The following is a 25,097-nucleotide window of genomic DNA, read 5'->3' on the forward strand; positions in this document are numbered from 1 at the left end:
ACAATCTGAGGCGTATTATTCCAGTTTTGGCCAACACAGAATTAGGTCTAACATTGGACTCCCTGACAGAATTGCAGAGACGAAGAACAACACTTTGCAAAGACGTTCAGAAAAGCAGAGGAAAAGTCACCACTGAATTAACACTGTGCCCAATAGCACTGAGGTGAAAGACAAGTGTAAACCTCTCACGAAAGCCTTAACAGCTTGCAGCGACCTAAAGTGTTGTCAACCCAACAGCTAGAACTATTAGAAAGAGCAGAGCAGCACATAGGAGTGGCACTCAGGAGGATCTCTGTAGTTTTTTTAAAAAATCCATCAAATCAGGAACTTGTGCTCTACAAAAAACAAATATAAAAAGAGTGATATGCAGTTCAATGACTTGTATACAGGCCTCACTATATTACAATACTGGCTCTGTGCTGTGCCATTAGTATACTACTTTTGAACTAAAAAACAAAAGGTAGCACACTTTCAGTTTACTTTAATGTACGTATGAGAGATCCAGGCCACTAAAATTTTTGCTTAAGGACACTTGGATTATACTGGCATCTATACAAGAAAGTCAAAGTACATTTGGTCTATATTTGTATTAATCTTTCATACAAGATATACTTAAAAAGTATAATAAGTAGTCTTTTCCTATGTATAAAGTCTATTTGTCTTGTAGTTTGGCGTGGAATAGCTTGGTGTAAATGGTAAATGGGTGGAACTGAACCATTAGTAGCATCGAGTAAAACATAAATCATTGGGTATGGCACCGGATATGTGATATGACTCATCCCCCCTCTCCTACTGAACTGCAGCAGCAAATCCTTTCTATATAATATATCCCAGCATATGAACTCCTGGGCTTGCTGTTGACTGCATGGTGCACTGACAGCAGGTCAGAGTCTGAGTCTGGGCATTGACCAAGAAAGACCAGAGCAGTTTGAAGACTCAGCCACTACATTTTTAGATTATCCCTGCTGGTGAAGCCCTTATACAACTCACACATCTAGCAGGTAACATTTACACACACCATGAGGATGACTGAAAAGTAATTAGGACAGAATATATATTTGGTGAATGGGACAGGATATGTGTTTGGTGAATATAAGGGAAATGGATAGATAATGGATAGATGACGGACTGGGTTTATTGTAGGAAATGACTGTTAAACATTTATTGTGCCAAAATCACGATGACTTCACCTTAGCAGAAAAATGGAGAAGCCCAGCCGGAAAAGCAAATACACAAATTTTAGATTTTGATACCTGTGAACTTTTAGCTTTTTTTTTTTTTTTTTTTAATTAGACCTTCTTTAATTATACAATTATCCAGTTACATTCATTTTCTGTCAGTCAACTTATATATTACTCTGCTGGTTACTGGGGCTCAATATGCACCATGTTTGCCCCAGGAAGTTAATACTAACCAACTAACTAACCCATTTGTTTAACTAATTTGTGCTACTAAGTGTCCCTTAGCAGCACAGGGCCACTTTATGCGGCAGGGGGCGAGAGAGGCCTTCAAATGTAAACTACCACGTCAGACATGTAATTGCTGCTGAATCAGTCCCAGCAAATCACTACATGCTGCTGTTATGAATTAAGACTGTAACCCATTAGCTTCCCTCCGCCTCCCAGACGTCACATTTAAAGCATATTTTTACCACTTTGGTTGGCCGATCATGCGCGTTTAAGAAGTAATGTCAACAATTCCGGTGGCATTTGAAGGCAGCACCCGTTGAATCCTAATTGGAGTCAGACTTTCAACAGGACGAGTGGTTTCTTCATCCCGACACAGCGGAGTCATACTCCCCCAGATGGACGAGTGAGTAGTTAGTGAAGTGGACACAACTGGGTGAAAAGATGAGCTAAGACGACTCTGAGATGAGGAGTGTTTTCTGAAGCCGTGATTGTGATGTATTCACGTACTTCAGTTTGAGGTAGGTGAAACAATTTCTTGGAAACTTTCGGTGTCAGTCCGATTGTTGTGGTCCCTCGCTACCTGTTGGGTTAGCTTATTTTGCTAACTCCGAACCCCCCGTACTCTGCTTTGAATCCAACTTTAACTAAAGTTATATAACAAACTCAAACGTCCGTTTGTTTTGTTGTCGTTCAGCCAGACAGTCAAACATGTGAAGGCATGTTCACAGTAAATGTGACTCATTTCCAGCTTTCCAGTAACGTTACGTCGGGCTAACGACGCACCACTCCCCAAACACTCGTCAGTATGAAGTCTGTGCAGCCTGAGACCTGACTGGAAGAGTAAAAAATAACTTCAAATAACTTGTAGCTTCCTCGTTTTTCTGCAAAATGAGCGTGACCGTAGAGTCTTGAGTTCGGTGTAAAGCAAAACAAGCTTATTTTGCACCGTGCCCTTTAACATGCATTACATAAATGTAGAATAAATAAGTAAAAGGATAAAGTAAAATTTAAAAGTAGAACAAAAATGTAGAGTCATGGAGTAAGTAGTCTAGACTCATAAAATGCAGTGGCAAACAGAGAAGTTCAGAAAACTGAGAGCTGAAGTTTTGGGGGAGTTTGTTTGTTTGTTTGTTTAAGATTCGACTGATGAAATGTCTCTGTTGACCTGAAACAGTGAAGTGTCCCCAGCTGATCATAGTAAACCTGGTAGTTTATTTAAGAGCTTTAATGTTGTTACAATTCATGTGTAGTTTTTCGTTTTTTCTTCCATTTGTATCAGGATTCAAGAAGGTAATGCTCATGAAGCCCTCTCCACTAGTTTGGCAATAATGACAGAGTAACCTACAGTGATGGTGTCTCTAAAGGTGGTTTTTCATAAGCGTTCTTCAGAAGACAATATGGTTCTCACTTTACAGCGCATCACTTAATTGGACAGGGATCTTTTGGGCATATTCATATTGAAATGGTTATGGTCTAGTAGCATATGTGACTAAAGTGCTAGAGCAAAGGGTTTCTTTCAAAGAGCTGTTTTATGCTTTTGTTGTAGTACATTTTCACACAAGTCGTTTATCTTTTGCTGAAGTGCAAAAGAAGTACAATTACATTATCTCCCATGTTTGATGTTGGTGGAAAAACACCATAAATTTTGCTGAGCCTTATTTTTTAAATTTATTTTCTTACACCTGGCACATTTGTGCTGTGTCATCTCTTTGCATTTCTTTGTGTTGTTTTGCAATGAGAACAAAGCTTCCTTGAGGATTTCAGACCTTTGTGGCAAGCATGCACACGCTCCAGTGTGTTGGTCATGGATTCCTCATTGATATTACTATAGGGCAGTGATTTAGGCCTATTGTGAATTAGACGTAATTGCTCCTATTTTATTTATATATATATATACGCACACAAAGTGTTCCAGCAATTCAAAGGTCTGCACTAGGGATATTTCAAATGATAGTTATTTATATAAAATTGACATTAATTTACATTTATATGGATAAAATCAAACATGACATGGCAATTATTTGTTTGTACTTTCTTTTTATGTGGCCACCTGTCTCAGTTCCTGTTGAATGTCCTCTTCAGTCTTGATAAACTCTTCTGCAGTGCTGCATTGTTAGAGGCAGTGAAAATGAGTGGTTCAAATGTGCCAAACTAGTTAAAGATATTTCCCAGTGTTTGGGTCATTCTCTCTGTTGACCAGTATTTTACAGTGAGGCTTATACTTTTTATTATGAACTGTTTAAAAAAAAAAATACATGTTGCATCTTTTTTTTCCCCTTCCTTTCATAGCTATGACCCAAGTCTCAAACAGAATGAAAGTAAAACATGCTGATAGATCAAAAAATAAAGTTACTGTTTGATAAAAGCTACAGATGCAGGATCTAAGGGACTTTGAACACAGTGTGATTGTTCCCAGACATTGTGGTCCCTGCATCAGAAACACCTTGGAAACCCTTGGGGTTTTTGTGTACTACACTGTCTGGAGGCCATAGAGGATTGTGTAATCAACAAAAAAATTGCAGAGTCAGCTACAAAGAGGGCCATCTGAGCCGACAGGGAGACAAGTCTAGGATAACTCAGTGCAATGGTATGTGAAAAAGAGATCAAAAAACCCAGTGGGTACATGATTGCCAAAATGGGAAGTGTGAAGTGGATAAAACATTGCTTAAGCCACTGAATCTCAAGTTTCTGTTTTAACACAGTTGAGAGAATTTAGCACAAACTGCATGAATCATTCCTGTGTTGTTTTAACGGTGCAGTCTGGTTAAACTAGTCTGCAGAAGCCTAAGTATGTCTAAGCATGGCTGGCGATAAGCTGCAGTCTGCATTTCTTTGAAAGGATACTTCCAGCAAAACAGCTGCATAAGGTTATCTTACCCAGCACTAGCAGGGCATTCTAAGTGAAGCAGCCACAAAATGTTTGTGTGTATTCTACTTAATAATTATAGTGTATGATGTGATGCATTTTGTCTATGAATCATGAAGAAATTAAACAAAGCTGGAAAGTGACTAGGGCTGCAACTGATAATTATCATTACTGAGTTGTCTGGCAGTGATTTTTTTTTTTTTTTTTTTTTTCCTAAATAAATTTTAGATTAAGCTTGAATTTTAGTTTAGTGTAACTTGAGTAGCAATGAAAATTATAAGTTAATAAGCTGTAGAACTTTGCAGGTTCAAGTGCATTCCCTTCTGTGTCCTTTCAAAAACCTGCTTGATTGATTATGTTTTTGCTAAAGAATTAGATTTTGCTGAACACATGACAGTGAGTGGTAGCAAGCATTTACTTATGCTGCCCAGCTCCAGTTACAAGATAAGAGGTGGAGATAGCTTGACAGCTGAATTCTTACATTGTTCACGGGAGCCCATTTAGCTTTCCCAGATGACTTTCGCAAATGGTGGAGTGTTTATTTCTTGTTATATTTTTAATTCATTTTTGTTTGTTTTTTTTTTCTACTGAGACTGTCAGTGTTAACAGGGATCCATCATGTTATTCCTCTGGTTATATTGGTTAGGATTGCTTGGATGACTGTCATGTATGGAAGCTTTTCTCTGTACTGTGCACAGGACAGGGAGTATCTACTTCATGTCCGCCACAGGTAGGCTTTATATTAAGGTTAACATAGGACCTTGCAGACGGGACACTATAAACAGAGTTTCTTGCATTGTATCATGCAGTCCAATTTGCAGACATCCTTGGTGTATTTTTAGTCATATGTTTGTGTTTGCTTTCATGATGCTACTTACAGATGCTTGTCTATGTATGTGTATGGTACATAAGTGTATTCTCTGAGTTTTCTGTGCAGTAACATGACACTTAATTGGCTAACTGATGAATGATACTGAGCGGACTACAGGGGGTCCTTACTGACCTCAATGTAAATATTTCATTGCACCACTAAAAAAAAAGTTGTGAGGATACTGTAAACACCAGATTGCAGGCTGTTTTGTCATGCTTTACTTTCTGTCAGTAACTCTATGTGATTGTTTCTAGTCATTAGTTATACGCTCATCCTATCAAGGGTTGTGGAGAAAACTGCAGGCAGTCCCAGAAAATACTGTGGAGAGAGGGAGGGTTCATCCTGGCTCGGTCACCAGTCTGTCCCAGCTTCTCTGTGTTTATCAATGACATGTTTATGTGTTAAGTCTTGTTATAGAAAGCCCTATGGGGTAAAGGTGTATACATAGTTTGCCCTGTAGAAATTTCAAGAATTGCATGCAAGACTGGTCCGGTCAGATCAGTGCACCACCAGTGCAGTTTCCTGGTTGTGAATTCAGTGACAGGTAACAGCTAGTCTGGAGATTACTGACACAGTCATGTACTGATGAATGTGCTGGGGTTTTTTTTTTTTTTTTTTTTTTTTTTTGTTAAGCACCAACAATGCTTTATCAAGATTGGAAATGTGATTTTGGTGCTCGTTCTAACAAGCAGCATGGCAAACTAAAGTTGAATAGCAGCTTGAAATATCTGTTTACAAAAATGTGTTTAAAAAGGATGGTAATCTGATTTTAACCTACAGCGAAACACTTCCAAGGTTGGGTTATTACCAACCTTTGCCCTGTGTTACATTAATGATCGGGCTGGCTTTTGGTCAACTAAGATGACGGCATAATCACACATGTTTTGATTTTTTTAATTTTCTCTAGAGGGCACATTGGTACAGACCTATTAGTTAATTCAGACAAGTGGATTTCTCTGGCTTGGCTATTGCTGTTACTACAAGGAATTGTGCTGAGGTGTTAATTTATGTCTGGCTTTTCTTTTCTAATACATTATGCTGTCCCTGTGGGACTTGTCTCAAGAAATTATTGAGAACTATGGAAATTCAAAAATTAATAACCCATCTTATTTAAATATATATTATCCAGGTAAATTATTTTTAATAAAATAAATTTCTGCCCATCCAGGCTTGCTGTCAGTGAATGATTATTTCATGGAGTCTTGAGCAAATAGCTTTAGGGTTCACTAGAGCCACTTAATGTGGCTATAATTACCACTGAGGTCTAGCTTAATTGGAAGTGACAGACACCATCAGGTGGCTTAGAAATGCAGGTTACCAGTGGAGAGAAGTATGGCAATCAGCTAAACATGTCAACCTAGTTGACTGCTCACTTCAGTCATTTCTGCTTTGTAACAACCTGCTGTTTATTTGTATTCACCTACAACTAAAGGTCACTCGCCCCAGCACCTGCCTGCTAAGGTCAACTAGAACACTGAGCGGATTAAGACCTTTGTTTTGCTGTTACCACAAATTAGCAGAACCCTCTGAGAGACGGCAGCAGATCTGTGTTTTCTTTATTTTTATGTTAGTGGGACACAGAAGCTTGATGCGTAATGTGTATGCACGTGAAGGAAGAGAAGAGTATTGTGCTGAATGAGCTGTTTTCACCCCAGAGAGGGATTGAGAAGCTTGAAATGTCCGTCGTGTCAAACTGTCTTGAGTGTATCAGAATGGGGAGAGGCAACAGGTATGTGATTCTGGGCTTTGGTGCAACACTTCACTGGGACTGGAGGTAAAGAATTGTCATGTTGTATGTCAAGGAGCATGTTTATCTACACAACGAAAAATATTTTATTCTTTATATGGCTTTATAAAGTCTTGTCAGACAGATCCACCCCTTGACTGTATAATGTCTGGGTATACTTTCATAGAAAATCTGTTGAGAGAAAAGCTTTTAGAACCAAAAGCAAACATTTCAGTATTTAGCTTTATGTAGAGCTTTACAAAGAAAACACCCATATTTTTGTTGCTTTTGCTGGCCAGCACACACCAAATACTTTTATACTTGCTAACATTGTCTTTAAATAGTACTAGTAAATAGAGGCAGTGTCTAAGAGGCTGCTACAGGCACTGCATCAGCAAAGAATATTCTATTTTAATATGTTAATTATATGAAGCCACAGTCTTTTCTGCATGGACCAGACAAGAAAGTATATTGGTCCATCTGTAAACACGAAGAGTTTGCCATTTACTGAAAAGGGCAGGTCTTTAACCTTTAACAGGCAGTTTCCCAAATCATTGATTGAGTTTTTTTGGTGTTCAGGAGAAAGAGGATGTACTATCTCTCTGGGAAACTTAAAAGTCAGCTTAGGAGGAAGTAATCACTCAATGTATTGAATGTTTCTAGCTCCTACTTGTTTTGGTGGTTGATGCTGACTGAGGTCGAGACAGAGAACAAACCTCAGGTCATAAGCCTGTGATTATTTATTCATACAGGCATATGTTTTCTTTTGCTTGTCTTCATGTCACTTGAACCATAGTCATGGAAGAACTCAATTTATATGTCAAAAACCTGGTTATCATTTTTAATTTCAGTGTTTTTTAAAGAATAGGGATTAAATTCTCTATACATAATGTCTTTCTGAAAAGTAGAGTTGTTGATCCAAATTGTGGATAAGTCAGCTGGAATAAAATACATTCAGCTTCTGAAATTTAGCTTTAAACTTAAAACTGCATCCCACATATTAAGTAAATGGTGGTTATCTTTAGTCACTCTCCTGTTGATGTGAATCTTGTGTATCCAAGCATGACTGGATTTGTTTTGCAATCTCACAAGCTGCCAAGAAAAGAACTCTTTATTTTCTGGTAGGGTGTGGTAGTCCTCGCCACAGACACATCTGAGTTCATGGTTAAATGTAAGGCACTTATTTTCACTGCAGAGTTTTTAGGCGTCAGTGCTTATGATCAACAGGAAATGCTCCATCCTATTTTGGATTTATAATCCTCGTCTTTGGCTTCACAGGGTCTGGACTTCTCTCTGCTCGATATTTTCTATTTCTGTTGTATGTGCATGCTACTATTGTGAGAAAGGCTCTCCACACTGAGTGTTGAGAGGACCTGCCAGATTAAATGGCTTAAACCAAAACACAGATGACGCCCTCTGTGCTATGCCTGCATTTGTAATGTTTCTGATTATGAAGAATACCTCTGCCTGAATATTTGATGTCATTAGATCATTGCCAAAAATCACATCATGAGAATTGTTGCTACTTTTGACACTGCAGTCTACTTAAGCTTTTTTGGCTGAAATACTTTATTGGGTCTGTGTGCAAATTTTTTACAAAAACATGTATATTAGGCCCTAATTAAAAGATAAAATTAAGTTCTTTGGATTCTGTGTTTTGCCTTATTTCATTTAATTTATTGTATCCCCCAGGTATTTTACACATTTTTTTTTTAATCCATTAATCAAATTTTGCCTTTGCTTTATTATTATTCTGCTGTTAATTAAATGTTAAATCGTCCTGATGTAATGAGAGGATTTCATGACTTTTGGACAGCATTTTTGGTCACTTTTCATACAGATCCCATTTCCCTGCAGGATGGAGTCGTCATGTCTGGACCTAGCTCTGGAAGGTGAGCGGCTCTGTAAGGCTGGTGACTATCGTGCTGGAGTGTCCTTCTTTGAATCTGCCATCCAGGTTGGAACAGAGGACCTCCAAATCCTTAGCGCTATCTACAGTCAGCTGGGAAATGCCTACTTTCACCTACAGGAGTATAACAAAGCCCTGGAGTACCATCGGCATGACCTCACACTTACCAGGTAATCAAGTTCAGTCTTTAATAGTAATTTGTGCTGAAATCATATCCTTCTTCACAAGACTTTTAAATTAATTGAACAACCCTGCAAAATCACTGCTTCCCGATGGATTTAATTTTTACTTGGGTTAGAGCTCATGCACACATTTTATTCAGTCCAACAAATAATTCCTGCTCTGTTTACATTACAAGACTCCACCATACTCCTGCTTGTGGCTGTAAATTATTGTTTTCTCTCTTGCTTGTTCTCATACTAATACACTTCAGTTATCCATTAATATTCCAGTCTAATTATTTCCTGTGTTTTTTTGTTTTTTTTTTCCCCCTTTTTCTTACACTCCCAGAACAATTGGAGATGAACTTGGTGAGGCCAAAGCCAGTGGCAACCTTGGGAACACATTAAAGCTTTTAGGACGCTATGATGAAGCAGTGGTTTGTTGCCAAAGACATTTGGATATCACAAGAGCCATATATGATAAGGTGGGTTATAAATTAGCTGTATTTTATTACTAAAGTCTTTTTTAGTTGTTAGTGAAACAATTCTTCAGTCCCTTTATCTTAGCAAACTGAGAATAAATGGCTTTTCTCTGTTGTATAAAATCCATATATTAGCCATATATTTTAATTAGAATAGATGGATCCAAATGATTTTCAGTGAGCCACAGAGCAGTTTGGGTATATAATGACTGTAGATCATTAGCATACCAACATCTAGAATAGTATGCAGACCCGAATGCAAACTAGCAGGCCTGGTGTCAGGTCAGGGTATTTTTAAGTATATAATTACAACAGTGGTGACTGTGGTTTCTGTCTGTGAAAATCTGGTCTGCATGCTCTAGGTTGGGCAGGCTCGAGCGCTGTATAATTTCGGGAATGTTTACCACGCCAAGGGCAAGAGCATCTGCTGGACTGGAGCAGAGCCAGGAGAGTTCCCAGATGAGGCCAGGATCGCCCTGAGGAAAGCTTCACAGTACTATGAGTGAGTTGGGTTCACTGTTTACTTGTAAACAGTGATGTTTTCCTGTTTTGATCCTCAACAAAAAGGTCTCTAAAAAAGGTGCTGAACTCTCACCTTGTTGTGAGATGCTTAAAATTCAGTGTCACCTGGTTGGGTTCTTCATAATGTTTGACATATGAAGCATACCTTGGCTGCCTCAGATTTTTACACTGGTTAAAAGCTGTTAAAAAGTTAAAAGGAATGAAGATACTACTGTTTAACCATAGGTAGCCATGGTAGTAATATTAATCAGTGTCAATTAGACCTTAGAAATAATAGTTCGTCACAATAATCTTAACTCATTATAAAATTGTTGCCTTTTATGAGAATGAGGTGGCTCAACTACCATATGTGGCCTACTATAAATAAATGTACTGTACCGGACATGGCAGTCCTGAGGACCAAAATTTACAGCAATCAGTTCTGGATATGAGAAAGTTTTTTCAAACAAAACTTTTTCAAACTTTCAACTTTATTCTTTTTCTTTATTATATTTTTTTTAAACAAAGAGCAAACCTGTGCTTGGTGAAGGAGTTGGGTGATCGTGCAGCCCAGGGTCGGACCTATGGGAACCTTGGTAATACTTACTATCTGCTGGGTGACTTTGAACCTGCAGTAGCTGCACATGAAAAAGTAGGTGAAATCAAAGTAAAATGTACATACATACAAATACATGGTAGCTGCATCAAACTGGCTTCTCACTCTTGTTAGCCATATAACAATATTAGTTGATATTTACTGAACATGTAAGAAAGACTTTAGAAAGGAAATTTAGATTTCGTTGCATCTTAGTGTGTTTTCCAATTTGATTACCTCAAAATGTTGATCCACCTTAATGTGCACTGTACTATTTGGCAGCGTCTTCTCATCGCTAAAGAGTTTGGGGATAAGTCTGCTGAGAGGAGGGCGCATTGTAACCTTGGCAATGCTCACATATTCCTCAGCCAGTTTGAAACTGCAGCTGGTCATTACAAGTAAGTGAACGTGACGCTCCTTTATCTCATGGTGAACACTGGCAGATCATGATACTTGACACAAAACATGCTGATGCTGTTTCCATTTCATCAGTTTTAACTAAAGTACCTGCATAAACAAATTGTTACACCCTTGGAAAATGGCAACAAAAGAGAGTACAGAAAAGGAAACATCATATAACACTCAGTCTCCTGTACCTATCCTAGACTTTCTCAGACCTTCTTCCTTCTCTTCTGTTTGGTCTCAGGAGAACTCTGCAGTTAGCCAGACTTCTGAAGGACAGAGCAGTGGAGGCCCAGGCCTGTTACAGTTTGGGCAACACCTACACTCTGCTGCAGGACTATGAGAGAGCCATTGATTATCACCTCAAACATCTGGTCATCGCTCAGGACCTCAGTGACCGGTATCGGCCATAACAGTCATTTGTTGTCAGCCAAACTGTCTTTAACACTTGAATGTGGGCAGTCACTGACAAATCATTTGCTAAAACTTAATGGTGTCACAAGTAAAAACCATCATGCTACAGTAAACTGTTGAGACACTAAAGCAGACAAGGAAACAGCACTTTACCAGATTTAATACCATGTGCTGTCCTGTGACTAGCACTAGCAAATCAGCAGACATGCACATTTAGAAAACAGACCGATATTATGCACAAAAAGCAAGATTTTCTACTTAGAGATTAGTTTTCATCCATAGTATATAATAAATGACACACTTTTACAGTTCCATGTTGAGCAACTATAACATTAAAAGGCTGAGTTGCACCTTAAAGTATATACTGAACTGAATAAAATAATCAAAATGTCAGAATGAAGAGTTGTTGCTTTTTGTTTCACTTTACAGATGGGTATCAGATCAGTGTGTACAGGTTTCCCCTTTACTCCTTTTCCAGTAACAGGGCTTTAGTTTCCAATGTACTTCTCTCTTTTTATGGACTTGGGGATTTCTGATCATGTAAACTTGCAAAGCCTTGATAGACATGTAAAATGTATAGAATATGTTCTGCTAATACTGAGATTATTGAATTTGAAATGGTCTGTTCTACAAATATCCACACCACATGTAGAACACATACCTTTTTTTATATAAAATAATATATGTTATGTAGAATGTGTGTATAGATGTCAGAATAATTCAATGGCTATGATAAATATTAAATTGTTAAACACTGTTGTTTTAAAGTGTGCATAAATTCAGGTCTTTCTGATTGTACTATGTGATAAGTTGATGAATACCCTGCCCAGTCTTGCTTAGTTTCAGCTGAAGTTGCTCAGCCTGTTTCCCTGTGTCTCATTGCAGAGTTGGTGAAGGAAGAGCATACTGGAGTCTAGGAAATGCCCATACTGCCCTGGGGAATCATGAGCAAGCTATGTACTTTGCTGAGAAACATCTGGAAATTGCCAAAGAGGTGACTGTTTACTGTTTACCTCATCCGTCACAGGCCAATCAGTAGCTGCCATCAGGCCACATCACCATCTACTGGTTGCAAGGGGAACAGCAGAAAATAATATGGCTTCTTTATCTGCAGCAATTACATGTATGCATGCATTAAGACAATTTATGGACAGATAAGTTACAAAGCTAGTGCAAAAATGGTCTTTGTTTTGGAGCAATATATTTAACATTGTTTACATTCACTGTGACGTCCATTGAGCAGACTGGGGACAAAAGTGGGGAGGTCACAGCCAGGATGAACTTGTCAGACCTAAGACTGGTTGTAGGCCTCAAGTCCAACTCCAACATCCATCCCAACTTCTGGCGCAACACAAACGCTAATAGCTCTGCTCTGCCAGTAAACTACCAGTGTTATGGCAGCTTCCCAGGTAAACCTGCACATCTCCCTTTTGATGTATTTCAACATGTAGCATATACTTCTGTAATTGCCTTTTATGTGTGCATTTTAAAATTCTATACTATAGAAAATCTGTTTTACAGTCTCCAGAAATGTTCACCATATTTTGTGATGTTATGAGGGTGCTGTTCCAATGTGGCCATACTGTTGATTTTTGTATTTCAGGGTCTAAGTCTCCATTAAGGAAGAGAGGCAGTGCCGAGAACCTGGAACTGAGTCCTGGAAAAAATCACACTGGAGATTCTTCAGCCTGTCCAGTACGTATACAATTACTTCATGAGCCACAAGCGCTTACATCGAGGAGTATGTGTGTTTTAATAAATTACAACCCAGTGGAAGCTGCTCGCTCTGATTTCAAACCTAATGAACAAATTACAGGGATCAGCTCTTTAGTTTTCATACACATATCCCCACCATAGATTTCTAGCTTGTAACAGACAAAGCTGTCAAACTGCAAGCATTACATTACTTGTTACTAAATGAGTTATTCTTTTTTTTTCTTTTACACGTTTAATTTATAGGTGAAATGTTCTTTTTTTTTTTTTTTTGACAAACTGCTATTGTGACACTGAAAGTGAACTGAAATGCTAATCGTCTGCTGCTCATATAAAATGGTGCAGTTTTCTCTTGGAAACAGCAGCATTAGATAAGTCAGCCATGTGTTAGGCTCAAATAAACAAAAACATTCAGAGTTTATAACAATGTTTTGTCATTCAGCTGAATGTGACAATGTTCAATTATAATGACCATTCTGTATGCACATTGTTTGTTCAGGACTGGGAGGAGGAAGTATTCCCTGGGTCTTCAAAAAACAACACAATCAAGGCTTCTACCAAACTTTTCCTCTTCCAGCGGCTGAAAAGTAAGAAGCAGAAGAACAACAAATCATCTCCTAAAGACCAGCACGAACACTGCACAGAGCAACCCGCTGCTGAGCTGGATGCACCAGTGTCTATGGTATTTCTAAATACATTACACTGTCCTCTCCACAAGATTTATGATGGGAAATAATTCATCCTCAGAAAAAGTTACTAGTAAAACATGTATCCAATGACACAGCTTTACTCCAACAGATTTTTTTCGCATCTAATGTTAAGAATATGAGAGGAAGTAATGTGAGATCATCGCTACTCACTCATATTAAAAAAAACAATGACAACTTCAGTGCACGTGAAGAAAGTTAAGGGAATTTCAAATTCAGTAGTTAATGTGTGTCAAATGAAAACACTTAATATTGGGAATTTTCGATTACAATTTATACACTAATGATGAAACTGGTTTGACCTGTGTGTCCTGTGTCTTAAATGAGGAAACCCATACAGTACAGCAAAGTTCAGTTCAGCTTTGATCGTTTAACCCTTTGCATGTATTGGCTTTCTAAGACTATTTGTATGTTATTTTTCCTGTTTTATTCAAAAATCAAAGCAAACAGCTGAGATACACTGTACCTGACATCTACTATATTTTCTGCTAACTGTGCCTGTTTTGGAGATTATTTGTGGTAACATGAGTAGAGAAAAATAATCTAACTTAAATAGGCCTGCAGCTGACAGTTACTTTGAACTTAAATTAATCTGGCTGTTATCTGTTATTTGCTTGGTCTAAAAGTCAAAGTCAAATTTATTTTTAAAGCACATTTAACACAACTTAGTTAACCAAAGTGCTGTACAATTCTAAAATAGCTGCAGACATAGACAATAAAATAAAAAAAACAGGGAGAAGAATACCTCATCACTCAGTATTAAATGCCAATGTGTATAAAAAAGTCTTAAGGTGAGATTTAAAAATAGGAAGAGTCGGGGTCTGTCTGATGTAAAGGGGCAACTTGTTCCAAAGTTTAGGGGCTGCTACTGAGAAGGCACGATCCCCCCCGACTCTTCATCCTAGATTTAGGTACTGTCAAACTGTCAGAAAAATCTGAATAACAGTTTTCACATCACAGTTTTAAAGTTTGAAAAAAAGCAAATTATTTTATTGACACTAAAAACCTTTAACCTCTAAGACTTTTGAATTTTGCATGGTTTATGCATATCATCTTTTCTAATTAACCTTAATTATATGAAGCCCTTTTCTAATAAATATACATTTAGCATTTTTTTTTTTGTTTAAATGTTGCAGCTAGGATTACAGGACACTATTGGAGAGGATGGCTTTTTCGACCTCCTCTCTCGTTTTCAGAGCAACAGAATGGACGACCAAAGGTGCACTCTCCTGGCTGGCCACAGCCATCCCCCTGCCCATTCCTCTCCCTCCTCCACCCCACCTGTAGCTGGAAGGAAATGTGAGTCAGCCCTTTGTGCTTTCATCTGCATTCACACCATATGTAATGTAATTTTCTCACTTATTTTTCAACAATCAGTACAGGTCGAAAGACTTTAAAGAAACTGTATGTTCTTCCATTACTAATGAGCAAATTAGCCAGCATATTGAGAATCTGGTGGGAAGGCCAGCCAGTTCACTGCAGAGATCAGTACCACACTGGCCCTTTATGGTGTGAATGCAGAATGTCCACAAACATATGCTCTACATATTAAATGTGTTGTTGGTGGCTATGATGGCTGTGTGACATGATCCTGAACCTTCAGAGGCTCAACCTTTTAGCCTTTCTAGCTTGAGTTTATGTTAAAGATTTCTGGTTTCATCTTACACTGAGCACAGCAGCTTTCATGGGTTTTTTTCATACTTTCTGTCCATCCAAGCTTATCAAAGGCTTTGTGCTCTGTGAAGGATGAAACTACATTTTTCTGGTCAGCTGACCTTCAAATCTAAAGGGAGGGTTTCAATCTCAAAAGATACATGTTGGTGTGCTCTGGCTTTGTTACCTTTGACATAAGAATGAACAGATGAGTAGAGGATTACAAGTCACAAGTTTCACTGTTACCAGTATAAGCTGCTATTTTCCATTTGTCACTAGACCCATAGATATCATTTATTGCCTACTTCTAGCTGTTTTGGAGTGCGAAGCGCCATTGCAGGATCCTGGTCATTTCCTGGAGCTGCTGGCCAGCTCCCAGGCCCGTCGTCTGGACGACCAAAGAGCCAGCTTGAACCATTTTCCTGGCTTACGTCTCAGCACCTCCAGCCCGCCTCGTACACCCTCCACCTCCAGCACAGATCAGGTCCCCACACAAGGTGATGAACTAATACAAGGGATTTCCCAATATCAATTTGTCATCTACTATAGTTTCATTGCACACGTCTTGACTAATGCTTGTTTTTCTTCCCAGCCCCCGTCTGCAGTACAGATACCCCTTACACACCCTCCCTGCACAGTCGCCTCGAGGCCAGCGCTGAGCAACCTGAGGGGGATGAGATCTTCTTTGACATGCTAATTAAGTGCCAGGTGAGAAAAAGCATATTTACTGTAGACCTCGAGTAGTAATTTCCACATCACACACGGAGTTTAATAACATTTGATTTACTGGTCTATAACTTTTAAGTCGTCTCCTGGAAAGAACTGAATAGTTTGTTACTAATGATGGGGAGAATTTTCTGTTTGAAGAGTTGATCCATTAAATGTATATTCCTTCAGTGTTTATAAGAAACTTGATTCTCAATGTACTGTACCGTATGTTGAGTTATATGCTTCTCTGTGAACTGAAAGGATTTTAGAGATTTTGCTAGGCTTCGTCAGAGACTCTACCCTCTCTTTTCTGAAAGACTCTTTCTGCCACTGTTTCAACAAGGGAATGGTCTGAAACTGCCTAAGGACCTGGGGTGGGTTCTCACAGATACTGGGCCAATTACATGGTTTCTAAAACATTGTAAGCTAACATGGATTGATCTTAACACATTTTCATTGGTCACACTGGACATGAGTAAGTACAACTGGATATCATAAGGATGAATTCATGCAAAGTGTAAACATCTTCATTTCCAGCTGTATTGACTGGCATGCCTTCCATGCATCCATCCTCCAATAGGAATCCAGTGTTGCCAATCGAATTGTTTAGGTGTATCACTATTAGCTCACTGGTTTACATTCTTTAGCTAACACCCAGGTCGCTGAGCAGTTTCAGACCCCTCCCCAGATACAAGTGTCAGAAAAAGCTGATGCGGATCTCTAAAGAGTTTTGAATCTGAGAAAAACGTTTCAAAACTTAGAAGACAGATTTGTACCGTTATTGACTTATTGGAATATTTGACCATATTTTTATATTTTACATATTCAAACTTTAACCTTTTCAATCCTTGTTTCAAATTCTATCTTTAAACAGAATAATTCGATTTAAATTCAATTCATAATTTCATGTCTACTCTTTTAAATCCAAATGGCATACAAAGATTTCAAGCAAGTTACATTGTATATTTAGGATATTTAAGATTTTAAGGTTCTAACTTTAAAATGCCAATTGTCTTTTTCGCTTTAAGAATTTTGCTTAATGTTTTGACTCAATTTACAGTAACATAATAGGCCTTCTGAACTGAGAAGATGAAACTGCTAAATTTGGGGCTTTTTTTTTTTTTTAGAACAAATTATAATTAATTAAAATAGTATTTTTATATCATGAGACAAATCATTTTAGCCCTGAAGAGACCGATACATGACTAGCTGTACCAGTATCAACAACAAGAGCCAATATAATTGTCTCTCTATAATGTACTGCAGGGCTCAAGACTGAATGACCAGAGGTGTGCTGCTCCACCCTCTACAACTAAGGGACCAACGGTTCCAGATGAGGATTTTTTTAGTCTCATCCTGCGTTCGCAGTCCAACAGAATGGAGGAGCAGCGAGTCCTACCGCCCCCTGGCATTATGCAATCCAAACCAGACTAACTCCGAGGAGTGATTTGTCATGTTACCTCAGATGAAGAATCAAGCTTCCATATTTTTGAAATCCAGAATTTTTTTTTTTTTCTCTTAGGCTGCGTCATCCCAGTTTTCTGCATTTTGCAATTTTCCTCGCTACAATACTGGGAGACTCCCTAAGGGATTCTATTAGGAATTAAGATCTGAAACAATAGAGAACTGGTCACTGTGACATAGTCATGGGAAACATAAATTTTAAGCTGTATGGACTTGTTTTTTAGATAGCTGGCAGTTGCCACTTACTGTTCTCCTGTAGTGCTCCTTGCTGACTGTTTTCTCAGAGACCTCACTCAGTACCAGTGATCGCTTCCCTCACTGGAGACTTGAAACAGGTCTCCCACACACACTGGGCTATGGTTTTTCTTTCACTGGGAGTAACAGTACTGCAGTCCAAGGACATGAGCCAAACTTCAGAGACTTCTGCTTTATGATTTTTATGAGACACTCTGAACTTTTCTTACAGGTTCTGCTTCTCAGCAGACTGGAACATTGCATGGCCTGTCCTGTCCATTTATACCTTCACCGATTTACTCTCTGGGTAAATTAAGGTTCCCATCCACAGCTACTGGTGACTGGTGGAGCTGTTTATATTGTCTGTTTCTGGATATTTCTTCTGAAAACTTAAAAAGACATTTTACATTAAGAGGTTGTTTGGGTGGAGTATTACTATGATCTGAAATGGGATTTCTCTTCTTTGTAACAAGATTCTACAGCAGATAAACTAGTGTGAAGAAAAAAAGTGCTATTTTATGTTTTATATTGATACCTTCTCCAGACAATGGAGAAATAAAATCTCTTAAATTTGCATTGCAACTTTTTAAACCTTGATTCATTATCTTCAGTTTACAACACGGGGACTCTTCCAAGTTACATGCTTTGGAAAAATAAAATTTCACTTTCATCATCTATTATCTACAGTACATGTAAGTATAAATACATGTATTTAGTGGTCAGACCTTTTATATCCACTAGGATTTGGCCAGAAATGAAACAAAAATTTTCCTTCATATTAAAATCAAATCATCTGAGCAAACTAGGGGCCTATTGGTAAAGACATAAACCCTCCAATCTGCCCACTGTTGTTAATGATTATAGTTCAGTAGTAGTATATAAAATAATAACTCCACATTAGACACCTGCTATGACACTGAAATCAGCCTCTCCTGATAATTCCTGCACCTGAAAGGAGAAAATGGCTCAACTTAGATTCTATTCATAACTAATTCAAGGTAACACTAAGGGTTTTAAAATCACTTTCTTTTGCACCGCTAGTCGAAAAGGTGCAAATAAGGAGCACCAAAATGTATATTATTACCATGAACAGAGCTTTAATATAATATAGATAAGATTACCAGTAATATCACACATTGGGCCATTTAAATTCTAGTTCTGTCCTCTTAGAGTGAACATCTGATCTTACCTGTTGATGCAACATTTGAAAATACAGCTATTCTCCTCAAGTCTATACACCCCAGAGTGTGGCAGATCTTCACACACTGACAAGAACCTCTGCAACTCTGATGCTGGGATTCCACTCCGCTGCTGTTGCTAAATTAAACAAGTCAGAAAGTGACATTAGTTTCAGTCTAAAATTTTACATTCTTTAGAAACATGCATATTTTGATTTTAAGCATATTTTTCTAGAATACATGTAAATGAAATATACTAATGTCTGCATAACAAAAAGTACTGACAAAGGATCAATAATGCAGAGTGATATTTACCTTGATGGTGTCGTAGGTGTCAGTGATGATGGTGATGAAAAGGCTGAGGATCATGTAGATGAAGAGTGAGACAAAGGTATAAAGATAAACCCTGCTGAACATCCACACTAGGCTGCTCTTCTGCTTCATGTTTTCAAAGGTGGGAAACATGTCGTCCCCATTTACCAGTGAGAACAGACACTCAGACGCCGTGTTCAGTGTTCGAAACTAAAACATAAGGTCACAGAGGGGAAACATTAGGTCAGAAGTATAATCATTTTCTGTACTTGTCCCCATGATTACTGACTACTGAAATGGGACAGAACTAGAATTTTAAATGTTTTCAGGTACTATGTAGATACTCCGTACCTTCTCATGATATGGACCAAGGACTACCCACCCACAAAAACAGTAACTCAGGTAGATGATTCCAGCACAGCAGATGAAACGGATAACATTTGGGAAGGCTGCCCTGAGTGTTAGGATGAGAATCTGAAAATAGCCACAAAACGCGTGGTTAAAAGAGCTGAAAAATATATACGGAAGACCAGATTCTGGAAACCACACAAAAGAATGTGCTGTATTAAAACCGTGACCTGTTAAAAGCAAATGTGTTCAAATTCTAACAGATCCATCTTAGAAACAGATTGTAAGCTGTGTAAGAATGCAGTTAAATGATTTACACTATGTGACACTGGTGGACATGTACTGTATGGGCTTACATTATACTTCCTAAAGTAGCCCATGTAGCGAATGACTCCAATCCAGACAAACATGGTGCCTGTCCCTAAGAATATGCTGCACACGTCATAGTTTGTAAGGACCTAAACAAAAACAGTCAATTATCTAAAAAAGGTTATCAACAGACTAAAGTAATACAACAAAACAACCATACAAGGTAAAAGTAATAGAAGACATTGTAATTTATATTGTGAATTGACTTGAATCTGGATCAACATCTAATGAAATGATCTTTACCTTAGTCTGGATCTCAATCTTCAAAATAGAGCCAATGATGGTCAGCGTGTCACTGACAATGATCAGGATATACCAACCATTCACAAACTCTAACTTGTCTGACCATGGGGCCTTTTTACCACAATGGTTCTGGCAGAAGAATGTATACTCCTGTTAACAGAAGAAAATGCAGGTTGTACTATAAATATATATTTTTTTTAGAGTCGACCCATTTTTAAAGCAAATTTAACATTTCTATTTGGGATATATAGGCATTAATTATATTTATATGATGATATATAAAATTAAGGACAACTCAATTAATGATCATTAAAGCCTCTGAGAATGTCAGTCAAAATAAAAGCACAGTGGGTAATAAAATGTGGGTACTAAAAGTAAGTACTAAAAGTGGGTAATAAAAGCCTGAGGGTACGCTACTCTTAGTAGTATGTTGCAAAACATTTCAAATGAGTACTGCTGGCTTTTCAAATACTGGTTAAGAACATCTGGATATTTTGGTTGGCCGACAAACACCTGTATTGCAGGTTAGAAAAGTTGGACGCAATCATCTGAGACAAGTGTGTGCTCTTGTCAAAACCATGATGATTTCTCATTGGATGAGAAGAGGAATTTAAATTTAATTCAGACAATGCAACTATGCTAAAGCAGCGAAAATGGGATGAGACCCATGGCAAAAAGTGGCTGACATTCAATTCACGACTTCATGTATACTGCTTTGATATGATGCTACAATATAATATCTGCTAAATCAGCGAATAGTAATCCTGGGCACAGCTGTATGCTCATCTAACAGGGTGCCAAGTCAGAGCAGGACAATAAATCCAGAATGTCTAGATCATCTTATTTTATTAATAGTTGCCCATGACCAGATGATGATCTAGACTTCCCCTGTGCGCTTTGGAATTCCTATTACTTTATCTGCATTATATTCAGAGCAAGTACTCTCATCCTGGCTACCATTATTATTAATAATAGGTTTCAAATCAATTTATTCCCTTATGTAAAGCAGACCATGAGGATTTGTTTCAGAGCCAGGTACACTTTTCTCATTGCAGGACACACTGACTGCGTGTAGCCTCAATCCTCTGTCTCATCCATTGTATGAGGTGCTAACAGTCCAATTATTTTCCTGACTGAAACAATAATGTTCGATTACATATGGGTTGAAATAAGATACTGTGGATCTCACTGTTTTCTAAAGACGTCTTATTATATTCACTCTGATGTCAGTGGGTCGCTCACATTGCAACTCAACCGAGAAGCACTATCCAGGGCAACAAGAGGGAATATTACACCAAAAGACTTCAATGTTAAGATTCCCACTTAATTTGCTTAGCTTGGTGAGCTGAATCTCCATATATAAGAATTCGAATACATTTTTGCACCAACCAAGGATTGTTTTGTGTTGCCCATCATTTCAACTGAAAGGTCTTCAGAAAAGGATGTATTCATGACCAGTATGAACAGGAGGAATGATTATAGCATGTAAAACCTCTTTTCATGTAGGTGTACCTGCCAACTGTTTAGAAAGCTGAACTTATCCTGTAAGTGAAGTAAAACTAGCATATAAATGTTTTGAATAAGACTACTATTAGAAAAGTTGTAACCTCCATCCATCAGTATTGATTTAATGGCGTAAACTAATGTAACTGACCTCCACTTTATGTTAATACAAGAACAATACTTTTTCTTAGATCTGGAAAAAACTAATTGGGATAATAAAAATACTTGCAGTGTTTCAGGATTTCAGTAAATTTTACTCACCAATTGCAGCTGAATTCCATTGATCACTGAGCGTATACAGAGCAAGGAGGAGGTGATGCAAGTTATAATGATGAGGCAGTCAAATGCCACAGTCAGGTATAAGTTTCTAGCAGCTGAAGGAACAAAGAAATTAAAATGAGTCTATCTAATTCTCAATATCTCATTTTTCAGCGCAGCCAAAATATATCACAGCAATCAATTCATAGGCATACAGCTATACAGATAATTCTTTTGTGTGCACTAAAATCAAGTCACCAAACTTACATGCCCCAGTTACTTTCCATTCTCTGCATTCATTGATGTCTACATCATTTTCAAGATTGACCTTTATCCTGCCACTGTGAGCTTGGTTGTTGAATGTGATCTGTTAACCAGACAGCCATATTAGAGGAAAGGCAGACAAATTTTATAAACTTTGACATACACATTGCCAAACGTTCACAACAACGGCCCTCAAGGTAACATTTAACTATGTAACTAGCAGGCACTGTGTGCAAACATCGTGTCCTCAAAATAGCTTCATTAAATAAACACAGGGTTCACACATCTGACACATTTTCATTTAATCTATGTGGCGTTTACTGAGCCAAGTGTCATACAATAACAGTGAAGTCGTAGCAGTCTGGCAACTCTCGATGTCTCACTGTTTGTAAGTTTATGGCCTTGAGAACAAAAGTGATCGTGATGTAGAGCAATCTGGAAGATAAAAAGTACAAGAGATTCTCATATTAAAACAAAAATCAAGAGAAGACAATGTTTGGCATTACAAAAAAAAAAGAGATTAAATGAACCTTTTGAAATGCAATTCAAAATGTGGAAGAACTTCCTGCAATGACCCACTGTATACTGGATAAATTTTCAGGCACTCTGGTAGATAGGAGCAAAAAAGAGAAACACAAATGTAAATCCACCTATGTAAAATGTTTTACAAAAAATAAAATAAGCACATACATACCAGTTTCCACCTGTGAATCAATTTCAAAGGTCTCATTTCCGGGGTAGATGGTTCCATTCCTGTAGAACTCTTGGCATAATGATAACGGTGTGTTTTTCTCATATTCATGATTTCCAACTGTGATATTGTGCAAAAGTCCATACTAGAAATCAACAATTGAAAACAGTTATCGTGCAGCAGATTGGGATGCATAGATGAGTGGTTTTATGACAGATCTGTGCAACATACCTAAGTGAATGATTCAAATAACATGAACAAAGTCCAGTCAGATGACAGGATATAACTTATCATGAGAGCCTGCCAAGCTTGTTGCCATATACACAGGCACTACTGTAAAATTCCCACAAAGATTTACAGCAAAAGTAAAATGAAAACATGCCACATGAACCACTGCTGTTCATTACAGTTACACATTCTGATAAACTAATCAGTTGTGTAGAGTTGAAAAGCACCAAAAAAAAAAAGACTTGGTGCTGCATTTTTATAGAAAAACTTTGCCTTCCTTATAAAATGTTGTCAGTCCAGTCCTGTCACAGTCATCTAATGACTGCTGCAGACAAGTGACCAATAACACGGCTCAGGATCCTTTCTCTTCAGTGCTACTGTCCATGTCTGTCTTTGTACATTTTGGCACCTGATTTTGATTTGACATCATGACTACATTGTTGGACTACATTGTTAATTTAAATTACGTTTAAATGAAAGTTTAAACAGTTGATGTCGACATGGAATATATAATTGACACCTTAAGACTACTTAACACAATAACTCATATAATCACAAAGCTAACTGCTAAATGTTTGTAGCATGATAACATCTACATTTATAAGTTACAAAGCATCTAAAATGTAGCCTGTATATCTATGTTGACACTATTAATCCCAGGAAATACAATACATGGCATGTTGGTGATACTTGCAAAAGGGATGATATAAAAAGAAAATACCATCATTCAGTTACCTGTTCAATTATGTAGTTAATGTGATCATAAACATCACCCTGTCTGTAAACAGCATATGTATCCATCCCTCCATCAACATAATCTTTCAGGAAGAGGTGCTTGAATGTCATCAGACTTTCCTCCTTGAATGTGACAACCATCTGGTTGCTGAGGCCAAAACATACCAACTGAGATGGGAAAAACGAAAGTTGTTACCAGGATGGGGAAAAAACGCAATTAAAATTTAAAAACATCTATTCAGATCATGTCAGAGTACTACCTGAATGGTAATAATGGCAATTTTGATGACTTGGAGTATGAGTTTGAATGGTTTTCGTCCACGAGCGTGATACTTCTCACAGGGGTTCATAAAATAATACTTTATCTTCCTTCTGAGACACTCCACATCCTCCTCAGCCCAGGAACAGGGGAAATCTGTCTCATACTCATCATACAAATCACTAGACTCCTCCATATCTAAATTAAATGGAATATGGATGGTTTGGGGTGTCACTGTAGACTCTGCACATATAAAGATTAACAGTGGCTGCAGTCCCAGCTAAAACAACTTCCAGTACCCAATACCCAAACTATGGCTTCAAAATACTTGAATAATAAAACCTGACAGTGTCAACAAATATGCGTCAAATATATTTCATGCAGGACTGTTGCCCCAGATTGCAAGATTAGCCCATATCGGTGTACCTGGGAACATTTTAATTAGCTAGTCAGGAGTAGGCTACCTTGGCAATGTTGAATAATACAAAGCAGTTCACTTTCAGAAAGTTGATTATCTTACACTGTTGTGGTACACCATCAAATATTTATCATTTGTCGGTGGAAAACTGAAAAATAAAAACATATAAAAAACGCTACCTACCAATCTCTGACCACAGGCTAATTAACTTCTAATTGCATCCAGCTGTGCCACCGGCAATGTATAAGAATTTGTTTTCATAATTAAAATTCATAACTTATCAAAATTTCTGTTCAACTGACAGTAATGAGTGAAATAATGAAACTTGTCTTACCTTCCGCGTGTGCGTGTATGATGTTTTGTGCGTGAAAACCTCGAGGTCACTGCCGAATGAGGAACGGGGTGGAACCAGAGGTGGGCGGAGTCACATTGGGTTTCGAGTCAGGCAACTTACTGACGACCTTGAAACGTCATAT

The 25,097-nt window shown here is 37.9% G+C and overlaps 2 protein-coding genes across 7 annotated transcripts; one reads left to right on the top strand and one right to left on the bottom strand.

Moving 5' to 3' along the window:
- The first annotated feature begins 1,565 nt into the window (after window positions 1–1,565).
- On the top strand, window positions 1,566–18,391 carry LOC113139853 (G-protein-signaling modulator 2-like). Of its 3 annotated transcripts, none has more exons than XM_026323444.1 (15): window positions 1,566–1,927; window positions 8,730–8,951; window positions 9,292–9,427; window positions 9,787–9,926; window positions 10,454–10,577; window positions 10,803–10,918; window positions 11,167–11,322; window positions 12,222–12,330; window positions 12,580–12,745; window positions 12,940–13,031; window positions 13,549–13,731; window positions 14,893–15,055; window positions 15,721–15,906; window positions 16,002–16,117; window positions 17,384–18,391. In XM_026323444.1, exons 2-15 carry the CDS (start codon window positions 8,731–8,733, stop codon window positions 17,549–17,551), a joined length of 2,076 nt encoding a protein of 691 aa, XP_026179229.1. In that variant the 5' UTR covers window positions 1,566–1,927; window position 8,730; the 3' UTR covers window positions 17,552–18,391. The 3 variants fall into 3 exon arrangements, with proteins under 3 accessions (XP_026179229.1, XP_026179228.1, XP_026179230.1); XM_026323443.1 differs by lacking the exon at window positions 1,566–1,927 and adding an exon at window positions 7,981–8,043; XM_026323445.1 differs by lacking the exon at window positions 1,566–1,927 and adding an exon at window positions 8,133–8,151.
- On the bottom strand, window positions 18,383–24,998 carry mcoln3b (mucolipin TRP cation channel 3b). 4 transcript variants are annotated; one of them, XM_026323450.2, is made up of 14 exons: window positions 24,956–24,998; window positions 24,205–24,401; window positions 23,945–24,112; window positions 22,985–23,126; window positions 22,821–22,896; window positions 22,674–22,725; window positions 22,294–22,393; window positions 22,030–22,142; window positions 20,266–20,415; window positions 20,010–20,111; window positions 19,657–19,779; window positions 19,309–19,515; window positions 19,005–19,132; window positions 18,383–18,763 (listed from the first exon to the last, which is right to left on the bottom strand). In XM_026323450.2, the coding sequence occupies exons 2-14, from the start codon at window positions 24,397–24,399 to the stop codon at window positions 18,724–18,726; spliced, it is 1,596 nt and encodes a 531-aa protein (XP_026179235.1). In that variant the 5' UTR covers window positions 24,400–24,401; window positions 24,956–24,998; the 3' UTR covers window positions 18,383–18,723. The 4 variants fall into 4 exon arrangements, with proteins under 4 accessions (XP_026179235.1, XP_026179231.1, XP_026179233.1 ...); XM_026323446.2 differs by having other exon boundaries at window positions 22,629–22,725; XM_026323448.2 differs by having other exon boundaries at window positions 22,629–22,725; window positions 24,205–24,446; window positions 24,956–24,973.
- Window positions 24,999–25,097: the final 99 nt, after the last annotated feature.

The sequence above is a fragment of the Mastacembelus armatus genome, chromosome 4, assembly GCF_900324485.2.
Source record: "Mastacembelus armatus chromosome 4, fMasArm1.2, whole genome shotgun sequence".
Taxonomy (NCBI): domain Eukaryota; kingdom Metazoa; phylum Chordata; class Actinopteri; order Synbranchiformes; family Mastacembelidae; genus Mastacembelus; species Mastacembelus armatus.

Bases quoted from the DNA above. Each gene is read 5' to 3' on its own strand.
- LOC113139853 (XM_026323443.1), top strand. The intron at 8,952-9,291 runs GTAATCAAGTTC...TTACACTCCCAG, and splicing joins CATGACCTCACACTTACCAG to AACAATTGGAGATGAACTTG. The intron at 9,927-10,453 runs GTGAGTTGGGTT...TTTTAAACAAAG, and splicing joins AAAGCTTCACAGTACTATGA to AGCAAACCTGTGCTTGGTGA.
- mcoln3b (XM_026323446.2), bottom strand. From the start codon at position 24,399: ATGGAGGAGTCTAGTGATTTGTATGATGAGTATGAGACAGATTTCCCC. The intron at 19,516-19,656 runs GTACGGAGTATC...CTTATGTTTTAG, and splicing joins TTGGTCCATATCATGAGAAG to TTTCGAACACTGAACACGGC. The intron at 18,764-19,004 runs GTAAGATCAGAT...TTCTCCTTTCAG, and splicing joins TTCAAATGTTGCATCAACAG to GTGCAGGAATTATCAGGAGA.